At 43.3% G+C, this 24,283-nt stretch overlaps 1 protein-coding gene across 1 annotated transcript in view; it reads left to right on the top strand.

Moving 5' to 3' along the window:
- The first annotated feature begins 22,558 nt into the window (after window positions 1-22,558).
- Window positions 22,559-24,283, top strand: part of CHN2 (chimerin 2) — a 343,495-nt gene continuing 341,770 nt past the window's right edge. The window contains exon 1 of the mRNA XM_004007934.5: window positions 22,559-22,774. Coding sequence (XP_004007983.1) covers window positions 22,726-22,774 — 49 coding nt within the window. The 5' untranslated portion in view covers window positions 22,559-22,725. The remainder of the gene's footprint in view (window positions 22,775-24,283) is intronic.

Below are 24,283 nucleotides of genomic sequence, written 5' to 3'. Positions count from 1 at the left end.
AAGCAAAGGAGAGCAAGTGAAATCGTGTCCCTCAAAATTGTGTGTCCCAACCCAGGAGGATTTGGTGAAGAGTTTTCTAGCAATGGTTCGAGGGAGGTGTTGCAAATAAGGATTAGGGTGTGTTCAGGGCCTATAGTCCTTTAAACTGGCTTCAGGTGGTCTCCTAATGAGCTTATCTGGTTTTTAAGGGTATGGAACCATAACCTTCTCTCTGGAATTAGGAATCCTTCATCAAGTAGTTTTTCTTTGATTCTTTGGGGATTTTATTTCTATCAGTTCAGTTCAGTCACTCAGTCCTGTCCGACTCTTTGTGACCCCATGGACTGCAGCACAGTGGGCTTCCCTGTCTATCACCAACTCCTGGAGCTTCCTCAAACTCATGTCCATCGAGTTGTGATGCCGTCCAACCATCTCATCCTCTGTCATCCCCATCTCCTCCTGCCTTCAATCTTTTCAGCATCAGGGTCTCTTCCAATGAGTCAGTTCTTTGCATCAGTTGGCCAAAGTATTGGAGCTTGAGCTTCATATCGGTGCTTCCAGTGAATATTCAGGACTGATTTGACCACACTTCAAACATATTAATTCTTCAACTCTCAGCTTTCTCTATAGTCCAACTCTCACATTCATACATGACTACTGGAAAAACCATAGCTTTGACTAGATGGACCTTTGTAGGCAAAGTAATGTCTTTGCTTTTTGATATGCTGTCTAGGTTTGTCATAGCTTTTTTCCCAAAGAGCAAGTGTCTTTTAATTTCATGGCTGCAGTCACCATCTGCAGTGATAGAAGAACTCAAAGATAGTGTTCTGTGTATACCTTGAGGCGGAACCAAGGCTGTGCAGCAAGGCTTCACTTTCGTTTCTTGACTTCTCCTCCCTTCTTCCCTGACTAGCAGCTGTTGCGGTCTGCCCTTTGAAACTCAGGGCAGGTCATGGAGACTTCAGTCTATTCCCTACAAACAAGAAATGGGGGACATGGAAAGGTTTCTGCATCCAGGAGCCCCACAGGTTTCAGTTCCAGTGAGAAAGGTTAATTCATGAGAAGATTCACACACATTATTATCGGGTGTAAGATTTTCCATGGTTTCCATGTCTCCTTTCAGAGTCCTAAGAGTTTGAGATTGGAGATGGGAATGGGGAGGGCATGTCTGAAATGTGAGGTTTTCCTTGGGAAGGACTGAAAAATTGTGCCTGAGGCCATCATGATTGAGTACACCCAGCAATACAGGGACACCCAGACTTTTGTACTTTCATTTGCCAAGCCTCTTGTAATGGAAGGGGAACACACTCAAACTTAAAGGGCTCTTTTTCTTTTTTTTAAGTTAGATAACTGAAATGAAGACTTACAAGACCTTCTAGAGCTAACACCAAAAATAAATAAATAAATAAATAAATAAATAAAGACATCTTTTTCATCACTGGGGACTACAATGCAAAAGAAGGAAGTCAAGAGATACCTGGAGTAACAAGCAAGTGTGGCCTTGCAGTACAAAATGAGACAGGGCAAAGGTTAACAGATTTTTGCCAAGAGAACACACTGGTCATAGCAAACACCCTCTTCCAACAACACTAGAGACCACTCTACGCATGGACATCATGAGATGGTCAATACCAAAATCAGATTGATTATATTCTTTGCACCTGGAGATAGAGAAGCTCTATACAGTCAGCAAAAATAAGACTGGGAGCTGACTGTGGCTCAGTCAAGAACTCCTTACTGCAAGATTCAGACTTAAATTGAAAAGAGTAGGGAAAACCACTAGATCATTCAGATATAACCTAAATCAAATCCCTTATGAATATATAGTAGAGGTGGTGAATAGATTCAAGGGATATGATCTGATAGAAAGAGTGCCTGAAGAACTATGGATGGAGTGAAATGCTGGGCTGGATGAAGCGCAAATTGGAATCAAGACTGCCAGGAGAAATATCAATAACCCCAGATATACAGAAGACACCACCCTTGTGACGAAAAGCAAAGAGGAACTTTAGAGTTTCTTGATGAAGGTGAAAGAGGACAGTGAAAAAGCTGGCTTAAAACTCAACATTCAAAATCTAAGATAATGGCATCAGTCCCATCACTTCAGCAAATAGATGGGGAAGCAATGGAAATAGTGACAGACTTTATTTTCTTGGACTCCAAAATCTCTATGGATGGTGGCTGCAGTCATGAAATTAAAAGATGCTTGCTCCTTGGAAGAAAAGCTATGACAAACCTAGACAGCATATTAAAAAGCAGAGACACTTTGCTGACAAACATCCATCTAGTCAAAGCTATGGTTTTTCCTGTAGTCATGTATGGATGTGAGAGTTGGACCGTAAAGAAGGAGGAGCTCCAAAGAATTCATGCTTTTTAACTGTGGTGTTAGAGAAGGCTGCTGAGAGTCCCTTGGACAGCAACGAGATCAAACTAGTCAATCCTAAAGGACATCAACCCTGAATATTCATTGGAAGGACTAATACTGAAGCTCCAATACTTTGGCCACTTGATGAGTAGGCCAACTCATTGGAAAAGACCCTGATGCTGGGAAAGATTGAAGGCAGGAGGAAAAGGGGATGACAGAGGATGAGACAGTTGGATGGCATCACCAACTCAATGGACAAGAGATTGAGCAAGCTCTGGGAGATGGTGAAAGACAGGGAAGCCTGGTATGCTGCAGTCTGTGGGATTGCAAAGAGTGGGACATGACTGAATGACTGACCTGAACTTAAAATTCTAGAGGTTATTTTCTTTCAGGTATAAATAGATCTGGGTACTTGAGCTATGCTTTCAGAATCTTGTAGCTGCTTTTTCCTTGAGTTATCCTTGTGAGATCTCCACGTTTACATGGCCTCTATTTGGTTTGTCATCTCAAGAGGAGAAACATACTACCTCTCCCAGCAACCCTATCAATCCCAAATGGAACTTAGAAGGGACTTGATTGGCTGTGCTTAGCCCTGTGTTTTGCAGTGGGGCTCCCAGGACCATCAAAACAGCCATGAAGGCTCTGGAATACACAAGTAGAGTCAGAACAGAGTAGAGCATACAGTGGGTGATGAGAGACGTGAAAACAGGAGGCTGTTATTTTCCTAGTGCTGCTGTAACAAATTACCATAAATCTAGTGGCTTTAAGGATCACAAGTATATTATTTCATAATTCTGTGGATCCTAAGTCTGAAATGAGTCTCACCAGGCGAAAATCAAGATTTCTATAGGGACGCATTCTTTCTCAAGGCTTCTGGGAAGAGTCTGTTTCCTTGTTCATACAGGTGTTGGCAGAATTCACAAGTTGTATTCACAGGCCTGAGGTCCTCATTGCCTTGCTGGCTCTTGGTCATGGTCATTCTGAGTGTCTAGAGGCTGCCTGGGTTTGCTGTCTCATGGCCTCTTTCTCATCTTCAGAGTCAGCAAAAGTGGATCAAGTCTCTGTCTTGCTTTCAATTTCTCCTGCCTCTTCTTCCCTTGGATTTCTCTGACCATGGCTGGCAAACAGTCTTTAAGTACAGTGTGTTAGTCAATCAGTCGTGTCCAACCCTATGCAACGCCACGGGTTGTAGCCTGCTAGGCTCCCCTGTCCATGGAATCCTCTAGGCAAGAATACCAGAGTGGGTAGCCATTCCCTTCTCCAGGAGGTCTTCCCCACCTAACCTGGGTCTCCAGCATGGACTCTACCATCTGAGCCAGTACAATAGTCCTCCCTTTATTTGCAGTTCCACTGCCTATGGTTGTTACCCAAGATCAAATAACAGTGAAAAATATTAAATGGAAAATTCCAGAAGTAAACAATTCATAAGTTTTAAGTTGCACACCATTCTGAGTAGCATGCTATAATTTTGAGCTGTCCAGCTCCATCCTGCCCAGGATCTGAATCTTCCCTTTGTCTGTGTATCCTGGAAGTCACTTAGTAACTGCCTCAGTTATCAGATCCACTGTTGCAGTTATCAGATTGACTGTCACAGTATCTCAGAGCTTGTGTTCAAGTCACTTTTATTTTACTTAGTAATTGCCCCAAAGTACAAGAGTAGTGATGCTGGTAATTCAGATGTGCCAAAGAGAAGCTATACAGTGCTTCCTTTAAGTGAAAAGGTAAAATCTCTCAAATTAATAAGGAAAGGAAAAATTGTATGCTGAGGTTGCTGAGATCAGTGGTAAGAATGAATCTTCATCCATGAAATTGTAAAGAAGAAAAAAGAAATTTCTGCTAACTTTGCTGTTGAACCTCAAACTGCAAAGTTATGGCCACAATCATAGTTGTTTTATTTTATTATTGGTTATTGTTGTTAATCTCTTGCTGTGCCTATTATATAAATTAAATGTTATCATAAGTATGTATGTATAGGACAAAACATGTATGAAGAAGGTTCAGCACTATCTCCAGTTTCAGGCAGCCACTGAGGAGTCTTAGAATGTATCCCTGTGGAGCAGGGAGGAACTACTGTCCAATTCGATTTAATTGGACCCACTTGGAATCTAGATTGGGTGACACTAGTGGTAAGGAACCTGCCTGCCAATGTAGGAGACACAAGAGATGCAGGTTCGGTCCCTGGGTCAGGAAGATCCCCTGGAGAAGGGTGTGGCAACCCACTCCAGTATTCTTGCCTGGAGAATCCCTTGGACAGAGGAGCCTGGCAGGCTACAGTCCATAGGGTTGCAAGAGTTGGACACAACTGAAATGACTAAGCACGCATGTACAAAATCTAGGTTAATTTTCAGATTATCTCACATCCACAAAGTTCCTTTGGCCATGTAAAGTAACTTATTGATAGGTTCTAGGGATTAGAGTGAAGACATCTTTGTGGGGCCATTATTTGGCCTGCCCAAAAGGGGTAGGGAAATGACAAAAACTATCAAACCCACCATTTTAAAGAAATGAAGTATGGTAATGAAGCTTTCAAGTATGCCCTCACATAGATAGTGAAGTCACTCAGTCATGTCCGACTCTTCAACCCCATGGACTGTAGCCCAGCAGGCTCCTCTGTCCATGGGATTCTCCAGGCAAGAATACTGGAGTGGGTCGCCATTTCCTTCTCCACGAGATCTTCCCTACCCAGGGTTCAAACCTGGGTCTCCGGCATTATAGGCAGATGCTTTACAGTCTGAGCCACCAGGGAAGTTGCCCTCACATATAGTTCCTACAAATGAAACTTCAGAGCTTGTTTGGAGGGAAGTCCTCACATATAGTTCCTACAAATGAAACTTAAGAGCTTGTTTGGAGGGAAGCCCTATATTCTTGACAGTAAAGAACAATCAGTTCTATCTGAAGAGGTTGTCCTCCTCAATTTAGCACTCAGTGTGCACAGAGGAAAACTCACTGAATAACAAAGGAGGAAGACGACCATCCAGCCAGCCAGATCAGCCAAATCAGACTGTAGGGTCTGATGGATCATGTTAATATACTGGGATACCATTACCTCCTGAATGGAACCCAAGAAGCAACTAGCTTTCTTATTTGGGGAATCATGCAGTGATTCAGAAGCAACTAGTTTTCTTATTTGGGGAATCATGCAGTGATTCAGCCCCTGAGTAAAACGTCTTACTGTAGGTCATCAAAACTCCTCATTATCTTCTCTCCAGGATCCAGTCCTACAGCCGTCTTGTTAGCATAGGTGCTATAGGCATCTGAGCTCATTTCTGTTATCTTATTTGTTGTATCTAGTTTATCAACTTTCTGACCCAAGGATCCTCTGACTTCATGTAACCATCCATTCATCATTTGTCAAATTAAAAAAATATATATTAATAAACTTTTGGATTCAGGAAAATCCTCAAAATCAATTTTCTTTCTCCTGCAGTTGGAAAATGAATTTTAAATTATTCATGTTAACATCTTCTAGATAAATTGAATTTTTAGAGTATGTAAGAAAAGCTTAGTAAAGTCAATCTTTCACATTAACGGATTCCATTTTTAAAATATTAATTTCACATTTAACCATTGCTTTTTGACTTACGCAGCCTTCTAATCAACAATCTGGAGAACCGTTCATCTTAATAAAGGAAAAAAAGTGAATTATTAACATTTTAACATTATGAAACACTTTTTTCCAACTTCTGCTTCTAGCTATAGGACTTATTGTCTGGAAGAGATTATGTTATGTGTCACTAAAAATGCTGGATAAGGTAATTTTTTTTAAAGACATCTTTTTAAATGCACGTCTAAGCTTACACAAAAATAAGAGAAATCCTCTCAGGCCTGCAAAATAAGACAGCAGGAACCCAGAGAGGCAGTGAGCCCTGCAGCTGACATTGCCATGAAGGCCTCTGCCGGGTGCTCCTGTCCTGATCTTCAGCGGCCATGCAGTGATTTATCCTCCAAATCAGAGTGCTTGGGAAGTGAAAGGTAGTGCTGTTAGGGGTAGAATGGGAATTCTGCTTCTGTTGGAGATCTGGAAAGCTGTGAGAATATGTCACTCCCATCCTAACAACAGGAAAATGCTGAATGGTGTACAAAATCCATCTTAGCTTTCCTGAACCCATCAGAGGGCTGAGGTCACCAGCAATCAGGAAACTGGATCTCAAAGAATGAAAAGTCCCCGTCTAGGAGATGCAGGGCACATGGCTTTTTTTTTTTTTTTTTTTTTTTTTTTTACTTCTGACAGTGCGTGGGAGGAAGAGGTGCCTGCCACAGCGTGGGGAAGAAATTTAAACATTGAAAAAAAAATTCCTAAAGGCAGAGTAGCCACTACTATATCAGTCTAGAATAAATGGGGATCCCAGACACGTGGGGATTTGTACCTACTCCCAAGCTCCTCTCCATGGTCTCCGCTGGGTGCTTTTGAGAGAGTTTTTGGGTAGGAGGTCGCTGTAGCCGTGCACTGATGCTCCTCTCATAGTCCATAACTATGCCTTGGCACAAAGCAGGAGCTCAGTTATTATTTGTTGAATGACTCTGACATTAATCAATTCCACAACCTGAGGCAAAAAATGGTTACCTCGTTTCATGTTTAAGAATCAGATAATCTGGTCGGGACCCCCATCTGTCAGAGCTAACAAGAACTTATACCCTCTTGGTCATTGTTAGTTGGTCTCTTGACTCCTTAGGGTTACAGAGGCCCCAGGGGTGTCAAAAATTGAGACCATTCTCTAATCTGTGCTGACGCACTTCCAGCCCTCATGGTCCCTTTGAAAGCAGTGCTTTCAAGTCTGGGCATGAGGCTTCTTTGTGTTAGGTCATGCTGGCTCTGTCCCCTCACAGAACATTGTGTGATGAGGGGTGTGGGCTGCCATCCTTGAGAATCACCAGCCCCACTCCAGGTCACGAGGAAGTTTGCTCTCTTCACTCCCAAGAAAGACCACATCTGTGCTTCCCATCTCTCCGCCCCCCAGCTCCAGCTTCTCAATCAGCCTGACTGGAGAAAGGATTCCTGAAGGTTCTGCTCAGAAGTCTCAGGCTTAAATTTTATTAATACCATCTAAGAGTTATTTAACCACCTTTGGACACTGGGGGACCCAGGAACCCAGGCTCAACACAAAGGCTTCCTGCGGTGGGAAGGGAGAATTCTCACCCTGATACTGTCTCCGTCAGTAACAAGAATAAGGCAGACATTAATATGTCAATAGTTTATATGCGTTTTTTGTCAAATAAAATTATTATGATATATGTCAATAAAAATTCTCCTCTTTTAAGTGGAGGGACCAGAAATAATTACTATGTATTCACTTCTCAAATGACAAAATACAAAATATTTATTGTCTGTTCTGTATCATAAGAATGCAAAGTACAGTTGAGAACAGAACATTTATTGGGACTATTTCTTGGAGAAAGCGATGGCACCCCACTCCAGTACTCTTGCCTGGAAAATCCCATGGAGGAGCCTGGTAGGCTGCAGTCCATGGGATCGAGAAGAGTCGGACACGACTGAGCGACTTCACTTTCACTTTTCACTCTCATGCATTGGAGAAGGAAATGGCAACCCACTCCAGTGTTCTTGCCTGGAGAATCCCAGGGAAGGGGGAGCCTGGTGGGCTGCGGTCTATGGGGTTGCACGAAGTCGGACATCCCCACTGCTAAGCGACTTAGCAGTAGCAGCAGCAGTGTTAATTATGTATATTTTTTTCTTATACTAGACCTTCAGTGAATTAGTGCACTTGAGAATATATTTATTATTTCCAGCAAATTAGCTTAGGTATTACAAACCTAATCTAATCACCATCTTATTTTTAAAATATTAGAATAATTTACATTGTTAAACATTTGATTGATCTGTTATTTGTCTTATACTTTTGATTCATTATTTCCCCCTAGAGATGGTAGAAACACTACTGAGAATTAAGATGACCCTTCACCAATGATGTATATTATTTGATTTGCAAATATTCACATATTGTGGTGACATGTGTTACATTCTTTGTATTCGACAATTGGTTCTTCCTGCAGTAGCTTTGTTTTCACTTAGGAAGGAAAATATCATTTCCCACCAAGCATTTTAGTATCTGAAACAAATTTTAAGTATTTAAAACATGTGACAGAGGGCTAATACCATTGTTATAGAAAGAAGTCCGGTAGGTTAACACAAAGAAAGACTGAAATCTATAGTACATCAAGTTAAGGCAAATAGTGAGCCAGGAAAAATGTATTTGCATAACTGTGACCAAACTTTATTACAATTTCTATATAAAGAGTTGTTACAAGCTAATAAGAACACCGACATAGCAACAAAGGAGCCCTTTCAGTTCAGTTCAGTCACTCAGTCGTGTCTGACTCTTTGTGACCCCATGAACCACAGCACGCCAGGCCTCCCTGTCCATCACCAACTCCTGGAGTTCACTCAAACTCACGTCCATCAAGTCAGTGATGCCATCCAGCCATCCCATCCTCTGTTGTCCCCTTCTCCTCCTGCCCCAATCCCCCCCAGCATCAGAGTCTTTTCCAATGAGTCAACTCTTCGCATGAGGTGGCCAAAGTACTGGAGGTTCAGCTTTAGCATCATTGCTTCCAAAGAAATCCCAGGGCTGATCTCCTTTAGAATGGATTGGTTGGATCTCCTTGTAGTCCAAGGGACTCTCAAGTCTTCTCCAATACCACAGTTCAAAAGCATCAATTCTCCAGCACTCAGCTTTCTTTACAGTCCAACTCTCACATCCATACATGACTACAGGAAAAACCATAGCCTTGACTAGACGGACCTTTGTTGGTAAAGTAATGTCTCTGCTTTTGAATATGCTATCTAGGTTGGTCATAACTTTCCTTCCAAGGACTAAGCGTCTTTTAATTTCATGGCTGCAATCACCATCTGCAGTGATTTTGGAGCCCCCCAAAATAAAGTCTGACACTGCTTCCACTGTTTCCCCATCTATTTCCCATATAATCCAATGTTAAAGAGTCCAGACTCTGGAGTTAGAACTAGGTTCAAATTGAAGTCCTATCACTTGCTGAAGAACCCTGGGCAAGACCCTTAACTTTCATGCACCTCTTAGCATTCTAATGTGGGATACAGAATTACTAAAAGTGATTGCTTCAGTGTAATTGAGAAGAGTAAATGGGGCTTCCCAGGTGGTGATGCTGGTAAAGACCTGAGCCAATGCAGGAGATGTAAGAAACCCAGATTCAACCCCTGAGTTGGGAAGATCCCCTGGAGTGGGGCATAACAACCCACTCCACTATTTTTGCCTGGAGAATCCCAGGGACAGAGAAGCCTGGTGGGCTACAGGCCATATGGTCGCAAAGAGTGGGACATACCTGGATCAATGTAGCACTTATGCAAGATCATACACGCTCAGCTGTTAGTGTGATTACTGGAACTCAGTAGTTACTGTGATATTGGCATGAATAAGCAACTTGGAAAAGAAGAAATACAAGTGACTAGTAGAAAGGCAAAAATTTTAATCTCATTAGTAATCAAGAGATAAAAATTTAAACAGCAATGATATATCATTTTTTCCTAGCAAATTTGAAATGGTAAAATATGTTCTCATTTTTACTTTTGATATGTATGTGATGAGTCCTGGAATGAATATAAATTGAGACAATCTTTCCAGAAGGAAATTTGGCAGTTTTTATTAATAGCTTTAAACATTCCTATCACCTTCGATGATGCTCAGCCATTGCTCTGCTCCAACAGACTCAACTCACATTGTGGTCTGAATTTGCACTATTTATATAGAACACAATGTGTCTGGTGCCCTCAAGAGTCATGCCTCTGGGGCCCCACCATTAACATGCTCAACTTACAGCAACCAGACTTGAGAAAATAAACAAGAAAGTTAGTAACAGATTTATCTCCAAGGATTTTTATGCCACTATAATTCACAAAATGCAAAATCTGAGAAATAATCTAAATGTTAATCAATAGAGGAATGATGAATTAGGTTATTATAGACTCATTCAATGGAATTTTAGATAGCCATTAAAAATCACATTGACTATGTAATGACATGAAGAATATTTGTACACCCTTATTCCAAAACAAAAGGAGCTTTCTTATTGTTTCTGATATCAAAGTAAAATATAATCATTTTGAATGACACGATATAGAAAATTAAAATAGTCATAATAATTTCAACATACAAAGAGAGAGCCATTTTTTATAAATGTCCTAAAGAACATTTTATACATGTATATTCATATTCCTACATAAACTGCAGAGAGCAGACTGCTAAACTACTAATCCCCAAAGGAAGAAAAATACAACAAAAGTATTAACATACTTATTCATGCTGTTGGGAATATGGACAATTTGTCTTTTCTTTGATTTCTTTTTTTTTACTTCTAACACATCTACAGTTAGCATGATTGCTTTATAAGAAAAACACTTTAAATAACAAATGCTGTAAATGACTTATGTTTAGCTAAGTTATAGCTATTTCTTTTGGTGCTTTGAATGCAGAATGTAAAAAACATAGACATACTCCTTTTACAAAATGAGAAATAACGCTCATTAATCACTTTGCCGTCTTCCTCTTAATGAAGACATGCAAAGGCATGTGCAAACAAGCTGAACTTCTATTATGGGGCTATGACAGGATGCTCTGCAGAAGAGAAGGTAATGATAGAGCCTGGAAACTAGGAGGGCAGAGGAAGGTTGGAGGTGGTAGAAGATTTCTATTCTGAATGCCTTAAAAGACTTGTATGAGCCTACAGTATTCTGTCTAACAATAATAAAATGAGACCACAAACTGCATTAAGAGACAAAAGCTCGTCATTGTGGTATGACACACAGAGTATAGCCAAATGGGGAAATGAAGACTCAGATCAAAATGAAGATGTGTAAAGTTGCAGTTTTGTTCAGATTTCTCCCTGAGTCTTGCTAGATCATCATATTCAGCTACTGACAAGTTCAGTCAATATAACTCATGTATCAGTCAGTTCAGTCATCCAGTCATGTCTGACTTTTTACGACTCCATGGACTGCAGCTCACCAAGGCTTCCCTGTCCGTTGCCAACTCCTGGAGTTGCTCAAATTCATGTTCATTGAGTCGTGATCCCATCCAACCATCTCATCCTCTGTTGTCCCCCTTCCTCCTACCTTCAATCTTTTCCAGCATCAGGGTCTTTTTCAAGGAGTCAGTTCTTTGCATCAGGAGGCCAAAATATTGGAGTTTCAGCTTCAGCATAAGTCCTTCCAATGAATATTCAGGACTGATTTCCTTTAGGATTGACTGGTTGGATCTCCTTGCAGTCCAAGGGACTCTCAAGAGTCTTCTCCAACACCACAGTTAAAATTATCAATTCTTCATCACTCAGCTTTCTTTATAGACCAACTCTCACATCCATACATGATTACTAGAAAAACCATAGCTTTGACTAGACAAAACTTTGTTGGCAAAGTAATATCTCTGCTTTTTAATATGCTGTCTAGGTTGGTCATAGCTTTCCTGCCAAGGAACAAGTGTCTTTTAATTTCATGGCTGTAGTCACCATCTGTAGTGATTTTGGAGCCCCCAAAATAAAGTCTGTCACTGTTTCCATTGTTTCCCCACCTATTTGTCATGAAGTGATGGGACAGGATGCCATGATCTTAGTTTTCTGAATGTTGAATTTTAAGCCAACTTTTCCACTCTCCTCTTTCACTTTCATCAAGAGGCTCTTTATTTCTTCTTCGCTTTCTACCATCAGGGTGGTGTCATCTATGTATCTACTCATGTATAATCCTAGGATATTTTTACCCAGTATTACACGTTTGGATCAAAATTGAAAAAGTCAGTTCAACCTTTACTCGTTTTGTTTATACAACTCCATACACTCACACGTCTAGAAATGCAAACTGAGTAAATTCTGCATCCCCCAACATCATTAGTGTTCATTAGAAAAGCCTTTAATGCCAAAAGAGGTTATGGAACATTAAGGTTCTTGATATAACTGTCCCAAAAAGAATTAGAGCTAGGCTTATAGAAGATTAAGTTCTTTGGACAGGGCAGAAGAGAATATCAGACAGCATCCAATTATGTTCATTTTGCTCCTGCCCTTTCGTGTGGAAAATCAGAACTGCCTGGAAAATCAGCCTGCCTCCTTTAAATGGCTTGGGAAACCAGAACAAAGATTTTCAAATGAAGTCAGTTGGATTTTACAAACATTTTTCAAACTTCCAATTTTGGTAGGATTTTACAAACATTTTTCAAATTCTGTTATAAGAAAGGTTCTTGGATTGGGGAAGAGAGATGAAAAAATGGCAAAACATCATTGCTGCCCTCCAGAATCTTCCCATCATATGAGCGTGCTAGGTAGAAAGAAAACTGCAAATCATCGTGGAATTTTTTTAATGGCTGAAACAGTGGTATAAACACAGGAAGTGGAGATTAAAGGACACTTTCCCAGAAAGGCACTGTGATCATTATTACAGTGATCGTAGTCCTCATCACTCAGACCAGGCTCCATGGAATAGCCTCTCCCAGGAGCTTGTGAGAGATGCAGACACTCAGCCCCTCCTCCCTGCCCAGACCTCCTGAATCAGAATTTCTGAGATGGGACCCAGTTTTAACAGCTCTGCAGGTAGTGTTCATAGACTCCAAAGTCTGAGAAGCAGCATTGCTCTGAAGTATAGACCCTCGTGATGTAAGAGCCTATAATCATTCCAGTTGTCCATTTAATAGCCCACAATTTAAAAATCAATGATTATACAATCTCATTATAGAAACATTTGAAAATCTGGAGAAATACAAAAGGTGGAAAATTGCCCTTGTGGATTATTAGTCAAAGTTCTCCAGATAAACTGAATTCATATGTAAATATAAATATATATTTATGCCAAGCCAATTCCTTTATATATGGAGCTTGGTAGTTCCAGATCTTCAGTGAGCACACTGGAGACCCAGCAGAGCTGATGGTTTATTTCTAGTCCAAAGACTGTCAGGCTTAAGGCCCAGAAAGAGCTGAGGCTCTGGGGACAAATTCTGTTACTTAGAGAAGAATCAACTTTTTGTTCTATTCAGGCCTTTAACTGATTAGATGGGGCCCATCCACACTAGGGAGGACAGTCTGCTTTACTCAGTCCACTGTTTTAAATGTTAATTTCGTCTAAAAACAGCCTCACAGAGACACCCAGAATACTTTTTGACCAAATGTCTGGGCATCGCATGAGTCAAGTTGACATATGAAATTAGCAATCATACCTCAACTAACTGTTGTAAACATTTTGGTTTACCTTGTCACCTTTTCAGTTTCAACTCTGAGAAATGGGAGTGTACCTCAGTGAGGATAAATTCTTTGGGTAGAAGAGTTAGCTAAAATACTTTCTGCCTCTCTGCTATTGCCACATAAGAAGTGGAAGTCAGGTTCATTCACCTATGATACTACCTCTTTCTGTCCAAGTGGAGGATTTTGTTTTCATATATTCATAGCACATAGGAAGTTGAGGGGTTATATTTTTACCCAAAGCAATTTTTCTGGCTGTGGCGTGAAGTATTTCTCTGGCATAAACATCCCCCTTCAACCCCATCTGACCTGAAAATCCCATCTCTAATCTTCTTTCTGATTGAGAAATGATAGAGTGGATTTGCTGGCCGACACCTGCCCCCCTGACAGCTGGTGGCCCCTATGGGAGTGGCTCCAAGGTAAGAGCATATTGTCGATGTTTATTCATTGAGAAGGATATTTTAAAAATCACAACATGAACTAAAATTCGAAGAAGAACTGCCCCCATGTTGATTGAGGACATTTTATCCTAATGTTAGATCATATTCTGTTTTCTTTCACCACAATTGCTGGGGTCACGTGGTCTTATAAAAGGTCTTGACAAGAACTTGATTCTCTCTTCTTCCTTTGGGAACAGAGACAGTCCTCAAAGTATCATTAAAGCAATCTTTGCCCTTGCCACTCCCAACTGACTCCTTTGACAATATGATATCTTTTCTAAAACTCTCATCTTTCCCATAACTGGCTTAGCAGTACATTGGAATCACTAAAGACTTATAAAAAAGAGTACTGATGTTTGGTTCCCACCCACAGAGATTTACGATTTGACTGTCCTGGGGTGCAAGTGGGGGATTTCTGAAAGCCTTCTAGGTGATTCTGACATTCAGCTAGAGTTGCAAGCCATCACTCTAGGATCCTGTTACTCAAGGGGTGCGCTGATGTACCATCTGCATCACCTGGGAGCTTGTTAGACGTACAGAGTCGGAGCCCACCCCGTAGCTGCTGAATCTGAATCTGCACTCTAAGGAGACTCCCAGGTAAGCTGGAGGCATTTTCAGTGTTGCACAGCCCCATCCTATGTATTGGTATTAAAATCAATTAAAATTGGTATAAAATCCCTGGGTATTAAAATCAGCTTGGGGGTGTAGGGGAAGCTCACTCAAGTGAAAATGGTTCTGCTTTATGTCTTAGGTCCCTCAAAGGTGATTGAATTTTAATAGGTATTCACAGCACTGTTTGATTAAGTCAGATTGTGAAAGTCCTTACCTGAAGCTAACACACAATTGTAGATTAACTATACTTGAGTTAACATTTTCTTATTGAAGAAAAAAAAGTATTAAAAGTTCTAATCATGAGACTTCCAGCATCTGAAAGCTGGGATGTGATGGAGTTTCTGGTCAGGAGCACTTATAGTCCCCTGAAATCCCCCCATGTGGGTGAATGCTTTCATATCCCTGACACAATGCCTGTCCCTGCCCAGGCCCTTGGAGTCAGATCACAAGGTCACCCTGTGAGCTGTCCAGAACCCAGCCTTTGCAAAGGCAAGGACGATGGGACTATCAAGGTTCAAATAGGGATACACGAGTGAGTAAAGCAAAGAAAACGTATTTTAAAGACTTCCTTTCTTACCTACACAAAGGCTTGAACTGGAAAATGTTTACAGAAAAAAAAAAAAAGCAGAAAGACTCTTCAAACAAAAACTACGTGTTTGAAAAGAATTTTCATGTATTGTGAAAAGAATGAGCCAAAGCTGGGTTCAAATTGATGCGTATACGCATGATAAATGATGTACCCTAACTTTAGGTTTTCTTAACGAGATAAAGAGGAGATGATTCTGCCTAATACTGGGGTCGCCGTCTGTCTTGATTAAGATGTGATGTAGCTTTTTGGCCTCAGTTTCCCCAGATGGAAAAGGGAGCTCAGGATCTTCACTTCAGGATTGTCGTATAGAACAACGTGAACAGCACGGGCTTGGCGCACAGTAAAGGATTATTGAGTGGAAGGTGATTTTCTGCATCACCAGCGGCACGGAATGCTCTGAGTGGTAAGAAAAGTAGCAGCACTAGCAGCAGTAATGTTAGTTTTCTCTCCTTTTTCTTATAGGGGCCAGGTTTTGTTAGAAAAGTTAAGTAATCTGTCTACATTCTTACACTGAACCCTGCTTTCAAATTCTACCAGGATTCTTATCCAGAGAGGCTGTGGGAAAATGTCTCAATGTGAGGCACTGCTATCTTGTGTAGGGTGTGTGTGTGTGTGTGTGTGTGTGTGTGTGTGTGTGTGTATGAGAGAGAGAGGGAAAAAAAAAAACAAACTTGAGTAAACAGTTTAATATTACACATGCCACTCTCTGAAGATTCTGAAACACTCTTCTTCCAGCAAAATCACTCTCTCCAGAAGCGACTACGGGTTAAACCCTGCTGGACATTAATATTGCTGCTGCTAAGTCGCTTCAGTCGTGTCCGACTCTGTGTGACCCTGTAGACGGCAGCTCACCAGGCTCCCCCGTCCCTGGGGTTCTCCACGCAAGAAGACTGGAGTGGGTTGCCATTTCCTTCTCCAATGCATGAAAGTGAAAAGGGAAAGTGAAGTCGCTCAGTCATGTCCGACCCTCAGGGACCCCACGAACTGCAGCCTACCAGGCTCCTCCGTCCGTGGGATTTTCCAGGCAAGAGTACTCGAGTGGGTTGCCATTGCCTACTGAGTACTAAAATAATGCTGCATACACTAACATCAGTGCCTTTTACATAAAAATGAGAATAAGAAGAATTAAGCTCCTTGTCCAGCTTTACCACGTGAGACACAGCAGAGCCAGGATTTGCACCCGGATCAGTCTCCAGAGCCCAGGCCTCTCTCACCTGTCTCACTGGAATCTCACGCAGGTGACTGAAAGTAGGCAGAGGGGAAACGACTTCCAGACATTCTTCTTCCAGACTGCTCTGGAGAGACAGGTGTCAGCACACTATATCTTGCTCTAAGGAGCAGACACCCAGAACTCCTAACTGGGCTTCTGTGTGGAAGACGCTGTGTTATATCTGTTGTTTTGTTTGGGCTTCACAAAATTGTTCACCTCATTTTTAAAAATCAGGAGATTAAGACGTAACTTGCCGAAGGTCTCACAGTTAACAAATGCCAATTAGGACTGAAATTCAGGTTGGTTTGACTCCACAGATACACATTAAACTTTTCCAGAATCATTGCATACTTCATTTTACAAAAAATCTGGAATATTTGCAAAAGGCTAAATATGTTTTTTTAATATCAGAAAATTGCCAGATATTGTATCTATTAGCTTTCTTCCAATGCTCACTTACCCTCCCTCCTTTAAAAAAAAAAAAAGAAGATTGTTCCATCTGTAGCTGCTACAGGGAATGAAATGAACTTTTCTGGAAGGTGAGGGCACAGTACATTTAGAGTACAGTATTTGAAAACAAAACACATACAAAAAACGTTGCCCCAGCTAAAATGTTAATGTTCCAAGGAGGAGTGGAGGCGCCACACTGTAGCACACCCCGGGCAAGAATGTAGTTTTCCTCTTATCTTTCTTCCTGGGGCCTAACATACTCCCAGACACACAGTGAGTGCTTAGTAAACATCATTGGGTAAAATAATGAACACACAAATGAATGGACAGTTAGAGAACAAATCCATAGGATACTTTTGTGAAAGCAGATTTTGACAGTAAAAGAGCATCAAGCCAAACTTACCCCAGAAGACATGAAAAACAAACTCCCTACACACGTTTACCCAGAGCAGGCTTACAACGCTCTTCAGTTTAGTTTACACTAGATTTCTCTTCGGACATTGAGGGTAGAAAAGATTTTTGTTATCTTAAACGTCAGAGAACAAAACCAGAGAGGTGATCTGCAGAGGAAAGCATATTCAACAAATTTTGGAACTCTATCACTGAGTTTCTGAACTCTTGATTTTTTTTTTCTTTAGATAGTAAGAAAAGTCATTTCTCAATTTCTCTCTCAGTACCTCTTTCTTTCTCTTTTCCTCCCTTTGTCTCTCTCTCTCAAGTCAAAGAGGTTGTAGCTGACAGCCATGTCATAAGTGTGTTTGGTACTCCCAAATTATGCAGCCAACAGGGAAGCTTAAAGTGATGCCCCTGAATCCCTCCGCATCTCAGAGGAGGTTCAGAAACACCTACCTGTGCTTGCCCCCGCATTTCAGAGATTCAGGAACACCTGTGCTTGCGGCGTGTGGCCACTAGGGGTCTCCCGCAGCAGGCAGTGTGAACTGGGAATTGGGTAGCCGAGGCGGCCTCCTTTGTCTGCACCCCAGGTGTGGACTCCTTTTGTTCAGAGGCTGGGCTGCTACCTGCGGCGTCTGAGCCGGCTGCTCTGTTACCCCACCTTGGGCTGCCGGCGCATTTCTTTGGAGGAAATGCACTGTTTCTCAGCGTCTGTCACTAGTTACACTTGACATTACCCGCGAGGAGCCAGTGTTTTCTCTTTAACAGGACTACGCATCTTTGTATTAGGAACACAGTTTAAACTGCAAAGGGAAATACTTCTCACTACAACAAAGAGTATCTCTATGTGGAGAAATTGATGGCAAAAGGACCCATTTCCTGTGTAAGGTATTTGCCATAAAATATTTAAAGCTAGTTGACAAATAGCTCCGCTGTTCTCCAGTGAATGCTGGCCACTGGATTAATCTTGAAAGTCAGGAATATTTCATTCTAGGCTTATCACAGAGAAAAGGAATGACCTTCACAAACACCCCTGAGTGCCTGAAATATGGGAGCCCAGCCCCAGCCAAGGCAGCCACATTCACCCTGTGGTGTTTTCCTATCTGCTTTTCAACTTCAAAGGAACGAACAGTAAAGCAAAAATAAACAAATTACAGTAACATAAGAGCTACTCTGTAAACAATAAATTACACGAGTTGTAACAGCTGTGATGGGAGTGGGGGTAGGGATGGCAAACATTTGATCCAGCAAAATGTGTTCGTTTTCACCATTTTAGTTTCTCTTGTTCACAGCAAAAGTGTGTCCTTACACGTTCATCAGGATTTTATGTGTGTGTGCTCCAGATGCCTCACTCATCACCTTGTTACTCAGTAGTCACAGCTGCTGATGTGAAAATTAATTGGTGTCCAAGAGAACCACTTGTTCCTTGGTTTACTCCCATATTCGACAAATATCCACTGAACACCTATTGTGTGTCAAACATGGTAAAGAATGCAAAGGCCAGCCAGAAAAGAAACCTACCCCCTAGGAAGCCTTTTACTAAAGTAGGGAGATCAAGTATATTCCACAATTGTGACCAAGGCAAGACAGAGCATCCGCCACTTGAGAGGTAGAGAGAAAAGACTGTAGGAATTCAACAGAAGGAGAGCTGGTTTCTGGCATGAGAATCAGGGATGATTCCCCAAGAAGAAACATTCTTCTTGAACCTTCAGGGTATGTAGGACGTCCAGCAGGGAGGGATGGGAAAAGGCCAGTGCTGGCAGCCCCAAGTGGCACAGGGTGTGATGCGGTGGGGTTACGTTTGTGAAGGGGACAACAGGAAATGTGTTTGGAAAGGGAAAGTGGGAAGGCTTTACATGCTAAACTAAGCATGTAAGCGAAGTTAAAACAAAATGGTAATAGACCACATTATCGACAAGACTCCTTTCATCCCATACGTATTTTACAATTTGAAGAAGGTAGACATGTCTTGAAAAACTCTTGCTTGTCAAACAGACTTAAGATCTTTGCAGCACCAATATTCCCTCTTTACCAGCAAACAGGCATTACCTAGAAATAATGCCATATGTGAGTGAATAAAATACACAGACGAATAATTGTTTCACTTAGAGAAATGCTTTGGAAGGTTCACAAACAGGTTCCTGGGCCAACTGAGGAGGGGGTTGGCAAGTTGTTTCAGCAACCTGCTGCTAATCTATTGATATTAAACATTTTTACAAGTAGCAGCAAGCCATTAGCCTCTGAATCTAAGAAAAACAATAGTGATCGTGCCTGCCGAGTTTTCTCCGTTGGCTCTGACTTTAACAATCCAAGTTATTGATCGCCTTTCAGATTTTAGTTCTAAATTTAGAGCTTTCCTTTTGTTCTTCAAAATAATATACTTCAGAATTTCCATCCATCTCCTACCATCAAGCTGAGCCTCCCCAGTCATCCCATTTCTACCCAGCAAGCACATGTGTTGGTCCGACCTCTGGACCCAGTGGACAAAGTTATTCCCCATCTTAGACTACGTTTGTGCGGCACAGGGTGGAGCCCTGGGGTGATGCCTTCACAACGGGTGTCCTGCTCTCCCTTCACCTGTCAACTGGGAGTAAGAAAAATGACCTACTTCACAGAATCATGGTTGACTTTCTCCAACTAAGGACTGTAAAGCTCTTTGAGTGTAAATGCTATCATCCCAACTGCAGAAATAGAATCTGACATCCCTTTGTGAGACTTCTGAGTCATGAAACCTGTTGCATGTTGCTCAGTGTGGGACAAGAAAGATACAAACCTTGGGCCAAAGATGAGCATTTCCCCTGGTAGAATAAGCCACTACTGATTAGTTCCCTCAGTTATCTCCAGATGCAATGGAGAAAGCGAAAGTTGCTCAAATCATACATTCAATCTTTCAAGTAAACAATTTACTATCACTTATGGAGCACAGACTATTGGCCAGGTACTGTGGCTTTATATATCTCATTTAATCTTCACAACACCCTACGTTATCAGGAGTATGGTTGCAGGTGGAGAAACTGAAGCTCAGTGAATGTGAGTCATTCGCTTGAGGTCACATAGCTAATAAGTGGCAGAACCAGAGTTTGAGTCCAGGTGTTGTCTCCTTCCAAGCCCAGAGAGAGACAACCCTACTTAGGTGACATAGCCAAGTTAGACAGTCCACCAGCTAAAGATCTGGAGGGATACACAGATCACTAGTCAGAGAGGAAGATGATGCCTTTGATCAGAAGAACTCTGGAAAAAATAACTGGAAGTTACATTCTGATAGAGTGGTCAAGGTTTTGATGGGCCGTATGTCTTTGAAGAGCACCACAGTAAACTGCATCAAGGTTGCATCACACAAAAAAGAAAAATGGAAGAGGGGAGGGAGAGGGGGTGCTTGGCTCTCCTTATACCAGGCAGGGATGTTTCAAGTACCACGTAGATGAGGGTCAGGAAGACTTAGTCCTGTGTGACTGGAGAGTACTCAAGAGCTGTCAACTATTCAGCAAGCTGCCTTAATGGGAATGTCACTGGGATGGTATTCTGTTAGTGTTGGTTGCTCAGTTGTGTCCGACTCTTTGCAACCTCATGGACTGTAACCTACCAGGATCCTTTGTCCATGGGATTCTCCAGGCAAGAATACTGGAGTGGGTTGTCATTTCCTTCTCCAGGGGATCTTCCCTACCCAGGGATTGAACCTGGGTCTCCCACATGGTGGGCAGATTTCTTTACTGTCTGAGCCATGAGGGAAGTCCATAAGAAAAAAAAAAAATTGAGCCCCATTGGGAACATACACTGGGATGGTATCCTGGAGGGCATTCAAAAAAAAAAAATAGTTTAAATCAACTAGAAAATGTTACATGGGTGCATATGGTGATTATTCAACATTTATTCACCGTGTGTTAGGTGCTTGGTTGAGGCGGACCCCCTAGGACTGGCTGCTGTTCCTGTGTCACTCCTGATCATTTTTAAATTGACCTTGTCCTTTTAACCGTGTTTTTAAACACTGAACTACTCCAATGTGAACACTTTCCACTTTGCTACATAATGAGAGTACGTTCATCCCTTTAATGTTTGCTTTTTCCTTTGATCTAACAATTTCTGTTCAAATTTCACAGTTTTCTGTGGCTTCAGGAATGAAAGAACTGATTACCCTGCTGGGAGCGTGAAATAGACTTTAAAAAATTGGCATGATATTTCCTCCCAGTGAAATTAATTTAGCTTTAAATACAGGGGTAAGGTACACACCTTGTGCTGGAGCCTCTTTCTCTCACACACCTAAGCAGTTGCTTAGCGCACAGTTGGACCTGCTGCCAAGTCTTAGGTCTTTTGTGAGGCTCCTTTGCAAGACACAGGCTGAGAACCTTTCTGTTTGACTGCTGGCTTTGTGTGGGCCTGATGACATATCTGGGACGTCTCTATTTCTTTGAAGGCCCATCTGAAAAGCCCAGTGGTCCTGTCGAGCAGTCCGGTGGCTGGGGTACTTAAGTGCAGCCCGACTGGCTTGCGGAGTGTTTTGAGGGTCTTTTAGGAAACGCACCTTCTTGCAGGGCAGGGATCCTCGGCTCCAGAGCAACAAAGGACAATTTCGAGGGGAGTGGAAGGAGCGCTCCACAGCCTCTCTGGCATCCCAGGCCCCCTTCTCCCTAGCTTCGTGTCCTTAGTGACCCCGCCTTCATCCTCTGCATCCCACCCGGGCTGTCTCGCTGCTCCTTAGTCTGGCCAGGGGCGCCGCGACCCACCACCTTCCCCCGCGCCCCACTCGGGGCGCCCTCAAACCCTTGGAGCAGCGCTGCGCACCGCCGCCACGCTCGCCCCGCGGCCCCCCGCGGCCTCTCTGGCACCGCTGGGTCCGGCTTCTGGGGCCAGTGTTACCCCCGCCCAGCAGTCCATAGCCGTCTCCTGCAGCCCCCGTCGCAGGAGCTGTCAAGCTCGCAGCCGCTGAGCCAGCCCCGGAGCTCCCGCGTCTCCTCTCCTTCCTTTGTGTGCGCGCGAGAGGAGTTGGGGCGGAGGGAGAAGGGGGAGGTCGCTCTGTCGGTCTGTCTCCCGCTGCCTTTGCCCGGGCAGCTTGAAGTGCGGCCGGGGAGGAGGGAGCCCACGGGGAGGGTGCGGGGAGCTGGTGGAGCGGCTGTGGGCCGCCCGCGAGCCCGGGTTCCAGCCGCGCGCTGGGAAGCGCGGCCCGCAGCTGGGGCTGGGCTGGAGGCACGATTTGTCCGCTCCGGCCGCCCCTCGGCCTCCCTCGGCTCCCACCTACCCCCCGACACCCGGAGAACAGCGTGCGAAGGCGCCGAGAGGGACGGAAACCACAAATAAATAGCGGCGGCAGCAGCGCGTCATCTGGCGGAGCAGGAAGTGCAGGCAGAGTCCGGAGGCTGGTGCTTTCTGCGCGTCCCCTGGACTTTGCCATGGGCTGGGGGCCGCGGAGGCTGCGAGCGGCCGGGCCAGGGCAGCGGCGGCGGCGTCCGCTCCGGGGCTGAGCGAGAAGCGTCGCGCGGGGCGCACGGAGATGGCAGCGTCCAGCAACTCCAGCCTGTCCGGCTCCTCGGTGTCCTCCGGTGAGTTTCAGCCCATCGGGAGCGGCTGCCCCGCTGGGTGTCTCGTCCCCTGCCCGCGCCCCGCACTCTGGGATGGAGAGAGCCTACCTGTGGCCGTTCTGCCCGCTCTCCCGGAGTGAGGGCCGCTGTGACACTTGTTTGGCTGGCCGGCACCCTTGGGCGCCCACTGCACCTTCGCGCCTGGAGTCTGACAGCGCAGAGGTGGGAGAGCGGGGGCGCCCTTGGTGTGCAGAAGTAGGGGTGTTGGGGATTTGTGGAGCAGCAGGCAAGAAGCGAGGCGAGCAGGGCGGGCTCGCACTTTCTAGCGCCACTGAACCAGGGCTGGCGGGTCGGGGAAGGTGAGGGTGCCGCTGGGCGCCCGGACCCTCTGGCTGTGCGGTGCCCATTCCACTGGATGCCCAGATTCAAGGCAAGGGGGAGCAAACCCTCGCTCTTCGCATACTTCATTTTCTTTGTTTGTTTCAGAAATTAGCTCCGTGTAGACGCACGCTTGGTGTATGAGCTTGAGATAGGGATAATTCAGGGATTCTGTCATTCTGGTTAGGGTTGAAGTTAAGAGACCGGCGGTCAAGCCCAGCCTCTGACCACTTGCCCAGTTTCAAGTGTGCGTATGTATGTGTGTATGTGATTTCCCTCTGTGGCCTCTTAGAATACATTTGGTAATTTTACTTTCCCGGCATACATTTTTTTTTTTTCTTTCAAGTGTGGCTGAGCAAAGGAAGGGCTTCTTTCAGCTTTTCTATGGTTGATCAGCGGGTCTAATTGAAGAGAAGAAATCGCTAATGAATCTGAAGGAGAGGAATCAATAGCAGCAGACCCTCTGGATTCTGAGTATGACAGGTTTCTAATCAGGATGATGCATTAGGTAGAATGCTTCTACCGCTCTGGTCATTGAAAACTTTAATGACAAACCCTAAAGGGATAGCTGACAAGACATTTACTGTAGTTTACAGTATTCAAGGGTCAAGAAGGTCTTGAAGTCCTAATGGAAATACTCAATATATCAATATTGTATTAATTTCTATTGTGTGTCCACTTTAAATTATTACTCCAAAAATTAAACTCAGAGAAAGAAACGTTCTATTGGAGGCATTGGACAGCAAGCCAGGCAATAAGGAACCCTATCTCTAGATGTGTGACTAATTAAATCATGAATGCAAGGTGCTTTGACTAAGGTGCAGTTGTGACATGGAACAAGGTGATTACTTGAAAGTCATCTATTATCTTTTTTGGCAGGTTTTAGTTCCAGTGAAATGGCACTTCCTTTTTTGATCATTATCAACTGATGAAAAGCGCAGTGTTGTTACGTGTACAAGGTAGTCGAAGTTTCTGGTAGTAGCAGCCAATGGGGCAGAACAGTCATATCTTATTAAGAGCAGCAACAAGTTGACCGACCGCCTGTGGTTTTTAATTCTGAGAACTCAGCAAATGCTACAGCTTATTTTTAGTACCCTCAAACCACTGATGCTGCTTTTCAATTCATTTTGGTTGACTAACATTGAATTTAAA

Source organism: Ovis aries, chromosome 4 (genome assembly GCF_016772045.2).
Source record: "Ovis aries strain OAR_USU_Benz2616 breed Rambouillet chromosome 4, ARS-UI_Ramb_v3.0, whole genome shotgun sequence".
Lineage (NCBI taxonomy): Eukaryota > Metazoa > Chordata > Mammalia > Artiodactyla > Bovidae > Ovis > Ovis aries.
Note: the sequence above shows the minus strand (reverse complement) of the source record. Positions and strands in the feature narration are given on the sequence as shown.